Genomic DNA, 4,352 nt, shown 5'->3' on the forward strand with positions numbered 1-4,352 from the left:
TTTTGATTGTGATGTGGTTGAGAAGTGAATCGCAAATCAGGTTGATCAGCTGGATTTTAGTTTTACTAGACTTCAAAGTCATTTCTTTGGGAGGTAGCGGTGTTTCCAACGTCAATACATGCGTGCTGAGATGATTGCCTAGGCGTTTCAACCTTGTCTGTCCTTTTATGCTGTAGTCTCTGTAGCGATCAAAGATGAGGAAGACCGTGCTGTGTTGAAGGAATTTTGCGATGTATTGAACAAAAGAGTCGACAAAATCTGAGACTTTTGCTTCTTTAGGCCAGTGTACATGGTATAAAGCAGCGCATCCATCTATGATGATTGCATCCGATTTGATGTATCTTTGGAAATTTCTACTTTAAGCTTCTTTTTTAAAGAAGACTTGTTGGAAGGAAGGGAATCTGCCTTCTCCAGTGGATTTAAACATCGAAAGTGGAATCGGTGATAGTTCATATTTGAATAAATCATCAAGAGAAATTTGATCAACGCTCAAAAGGCACATGACACGGGAGTATAACATTTCAGTGTTGTACATTTCATGTTCAGTGGAATCCTTGCGTTTTGGTTTGCTTGCCATTGTAACGACTTTCTTTTGAATAGTGCTGTAGAAACCAGTAGGAAGATGAGATACGAAATTGGATAATTGTTTTGCGCCAATTTTCAGAGACCTCTGAACATTGCATTCATCAGGGGCAATCTCACCAGTGTAGTTGTTTATGAGAAGATTTTGATCGTTGGACTCTGGATCGAAAGGGTGAGCACATAACTGTAAGGCGTCCCTCAATTTGATACGATCTTTTAAGTCATTTTCAATTCTTGTGTTAGACTCTTCTTTATGAGAACTTTTAACTTTAGAGTTTTTTCCTCTCACTTCGTCGAGATCCTTCAAGACCTCCGTGCAAGCTGGTAAACTCTCCGTCCAAATTTGTACCGTTCTTGGTTGTGTTGTTACACCGATTATACCTCCAGGTCCTTTACCATACCTCATATACGTCGTTTCGATCATCATATCACTCCAAATTCCGTTCCATATTCCATCTTGATGTCGCATGACATGCTCTCCTCTCATGAAAGCTTCTAGAATAAATTTTGGAAGTTTATGCAGAGTTCTGAGGTAACAGATTCCATAACGAGCATAATTCATATGACCCGATGCAAAGAAATAAGGCATCATTTTGTGGCATGTGTATAGGTGGAGTGCAAAGTCACCTTCACGTTCGGCTCGAATATATAGGTGTATTAGTAGCACTGGTTTAATGAAGTTTACGACCCAGTGTTTCGCAAGTTTGTTTTCTTCTTCATTCTCATCCTCCTCTTTTTCATTCTCCTCGTTTTCATTCTCCTCCTGCTTATTTTCTGTACAAAAGGATTCAAGGAATTCGTTGAAAGCAACGAACGAATCCAAATGTTCTACGTGACCTCTCAGAATTTCTAGCATAGCGAATCTTAGCGCCCTTACGTTCATGGGGAATTTCTTGCCAAGTAGCATTTTCTCCACACCACCAAAGGCACTTTTCAACCAAGGAAGCAAACCACTATTCTGCATTAAGATCCCGATACTTCCAATAAAACTCATGACCCAGTGCATGCCACCGATTCTAGGCACGAAATTGCTAAATCTTTCTGGATCTGTCCAAATAACGTCCAACACAACTCGATAAAGCTGTTGGTCAGCGGTAAATACAGTGATAACCTGGCCTGCATTGTTGGTAACTCTCTCTGCCTCCAACATTGTGGTAAGAACTGTCGATGGATCTGAAGGTGTTCGGTCTAACAAGGGCATGAACATAACTTTGGTTTTAGGCTTTAAACTTTCTCCTTTAGTTCTAATGCCTTGGGTATTATAGCCGTTGAAATCTGGTGAGCTATCCTTTAGCAAAATGGATTTGATAAACTGAAAGTCTTCGTGATTAGCTCTTTCACGGAGGATAACTTGTTTACAGAATACTATCAATGAAAGCGGTTGGTTTAAGCTGAAGTCTTTTGGCATTGGAGGGTTTTTCACTCCTTTGAAGTAGGATATTTTCGGTTGTGTTAATTTAACTTTAGAAATATCCTCTTGTTTCAATCTTGGAATATCAGGTCCGTCAGATTTAGCTTCAAGTTTCTTCTGAGTTTGGGTTACGATAGTAGCCATAGCGTTGGTTTGTTTGATGCCGTTTTGAGTATTAATGCTAGCATTAAAGTTATCTGAGATGGCTTGGATAAGTCCATTGACTGCGCTAAATTGGGACACATTTTTGTTTTGAGCTGCTGCTGAAACTTTGAACCGTCGAGTTTCCTGATAGGTGGAGCATACACCGTAACAGTGAAAATGATCGATTACTTCTCTGCTTTTAGCAACCAAAGATAAACCTACTTGGAGCATGGTAGGCTTTCCGAGAATCGTGCTTGATACAATGCTTCCTATCATAGCTGCAGGCAGTGAATGTTTTAACTTATCTGAAATTTCTGAGAGTAGATCAAGAAGTGTCTCGCTACCGTTAAAAATGTTTTCGTTTATTAGGGTGTATCGGTCGAAAGTTCTTTTCAAAGATTTGGTTTCCTTTACAATTCTTTCCGCGATCGATTTCATTTGAACGTGGTAGTCCTGCTCATCATCGTTTTCGAGTTTCAATATTGTTTCTGCTTTTGTCTTTAGCATAACTATCGTTGCAGTTCCTGGCGATGACAGCAAAAATACTTCGTCTTTCATCTTCTCTTTCAGTTTCAACATAAATCTACTTCTATTCGATTCGGTACCGCCATTATCAATATAAAGATTATGAATCTCAATCGAATTCCAAACCTTTTCAGGGTCACTCTTTAGTGCGGTAATAACATTTTGGAGAGACTTATCTGAGCTTGACTCATTAGCAGACATTCGCCTCGCAGAATCAATGCTTCTTTCATTTGTGAACGATTTGTAGCAGTTTACATGATATCGTCCATTAGCAGCATGCAAGTCTGATGTAGCTCCTTCCAAACGAACTCTTACTGCCTCACTTGTATCGTCTTTCCTCTTATCGCAAATCTGAAAAATCATGAAAGCAAAACTTGCTAAACATCTCTTCCTCTATATTCCCCCTCCTTACCTCACTCCACCTCCCCCTTCCCCCTCACCTCACAATCTCTCCATCCATCCTTATCCTCTCTCTTGGCATCTTTTCCTTGTCAATTTAACGTTCTTTCACTTATTGTCTGAAATTCGAAATTGTATTTCGTATTCGAAAAAAAAATTAATCAGAAAAGCAGAAATGCACATGTTAGAAATATAACATACCTCTAGTAAGGTTTCCTTTACTGTCTTCATTCCAGCTCCTCTGTCTGCTGTTCTACAAAGCATACCTTTATTCTTTTTCCATCGTTTTGGGTTCTTTGGATCACGTTGGACTAAACATGTGCTTCCACAAAATAGACAATGTTCATTAAAATCGAACGCAGTATCAGATCTCCTGGTCCGTTTTGCTGCAGGTTGATGGCTGTCTGAAGTTTTACGTTTATGTCTCTGAATATGGTCTGTAGATGTATACTCTAGAAGACATTCTTTATGAACAAATTTCATTGCTTCTCCACTAAATAAATCGAGGTTATCTTTACGTTTTCGACTTGCCTTTTTGACTATTGATAGTCGATTTTGAGTTAATTCCAATAATAATGCTCTTTCTTCTTTCTTCTTACAATTTTCAAGAACGTTCTTAAAGCAGCAAACTTTTTGAATTTTTCCTTCTTTTCCTTCTGTTTCTTCCTCCATTTTGATCTTTCTACTATTCTATTTTCTTTCTTTTTCACTAAAGATAAAAAACGACAATTTGACATTTGAACTCCATGAAAAACCCTCAACTTCTTTTCAACGTGATAACAAACTCAAATTTAACATTATAAAGGAAAAAAAGACTAAACTACTGGAAAATCTTTACTCACTTTGAGTACGTTTCTAGCTCTCACTACAAATAAAAGAGATTTCATTTCAGATTCCTGTTTCATATGATACACGTCTCGTGTATATGGTTAGAGAAAAACTTAAAACAGTGAAAACGATGACGTCATCATTTTCCATTTTGAGTCACATTGAGTACATTTTCATCGTTTCTCGTAAGCAGAAAAGTTGTTTGGTCTGAAATTTCCTTTCCAACGGTGTGTCACATGCCTATGTTCAAAGAAAAAATGAAAAAATGAAAATGATGACGTCATCGTTTTTGACATTTTTTCTCACTTTGAGTACATTTTTAGTTTTTGATGTAAGCAAAAAAGTTGTCGAGCTTGAAATTTCCTTTCCAACGGTATATAATATGACAATGTTTGAAGAACTTAAAATTTTCACATTTTTGGATTTTTGCAAAAATCCGCCATTTTGAAAAATCTGCCATTTT

The 4,352-nt window shown here is 37.7% G+C and overlaps 1 protein-coding gene across 1 annotated transcript; it reads right to left on the reverse strand.

Annotated features, from left to right (window-relative positions):
• Positions 1-333: 333 nt before the first annotated feature.
• LOC136810133 (uncharacterized) lies at positions 334-4,084 on the reverse strand. Its single transcript, XM_067066700.1, has 2 exons — positions 3,263-4,084; positions 334-3,013 (listed from the first exon to the last, which is right to left on the reverse strand). The coding sequence occupies exons 1-2, from the start codon at positions 3,731-3,733 to the stop codon at positions 359-361; spliced, it is 3,126 nt and encodes a 1,041-aa protein (XP_066922801.1). The 5' UTR covers positions 3,734-4,084; the 3' UTR covers positions 334-358.
• Positions 4,085-4,352: the final 268 nt, after the last annotated feature.

The sequence above is a fragment of the Clytia hemisphaerica genome, unplaced genomic scaffold, assembly GCF_902728285.1.
Source record: "Clytia hemisphaerica strain Z4C2 unplaced genomic scaffold, Clytia hemisphaerica genome assembly, whole genome shotgun sequence".
NCBI lineage: Eukaryota > Metazoa > Cnidaria > Hydrozoa > Leptothecata > Clytiidae > Clytia > Clytia hemisphaerica.

Excerpts from the sequence above, each read along its gene's own strand:
- LOC136810133 (XM_067066700.1), bottom strand. The coding sequence starts at position 3,733 with ATGGAGGAAGAAACAGAAGGAAAAGAAGGAAAAATTCAAAAAGTTTGC. Across the intron at positions 3,014-3,262 it reads TAAAGGAAACCTTACTAGAG|ATTTGCGATAAGAGGAAAGA; the intron begins GTATGTTATATT and ends ATGATTTTTCAG.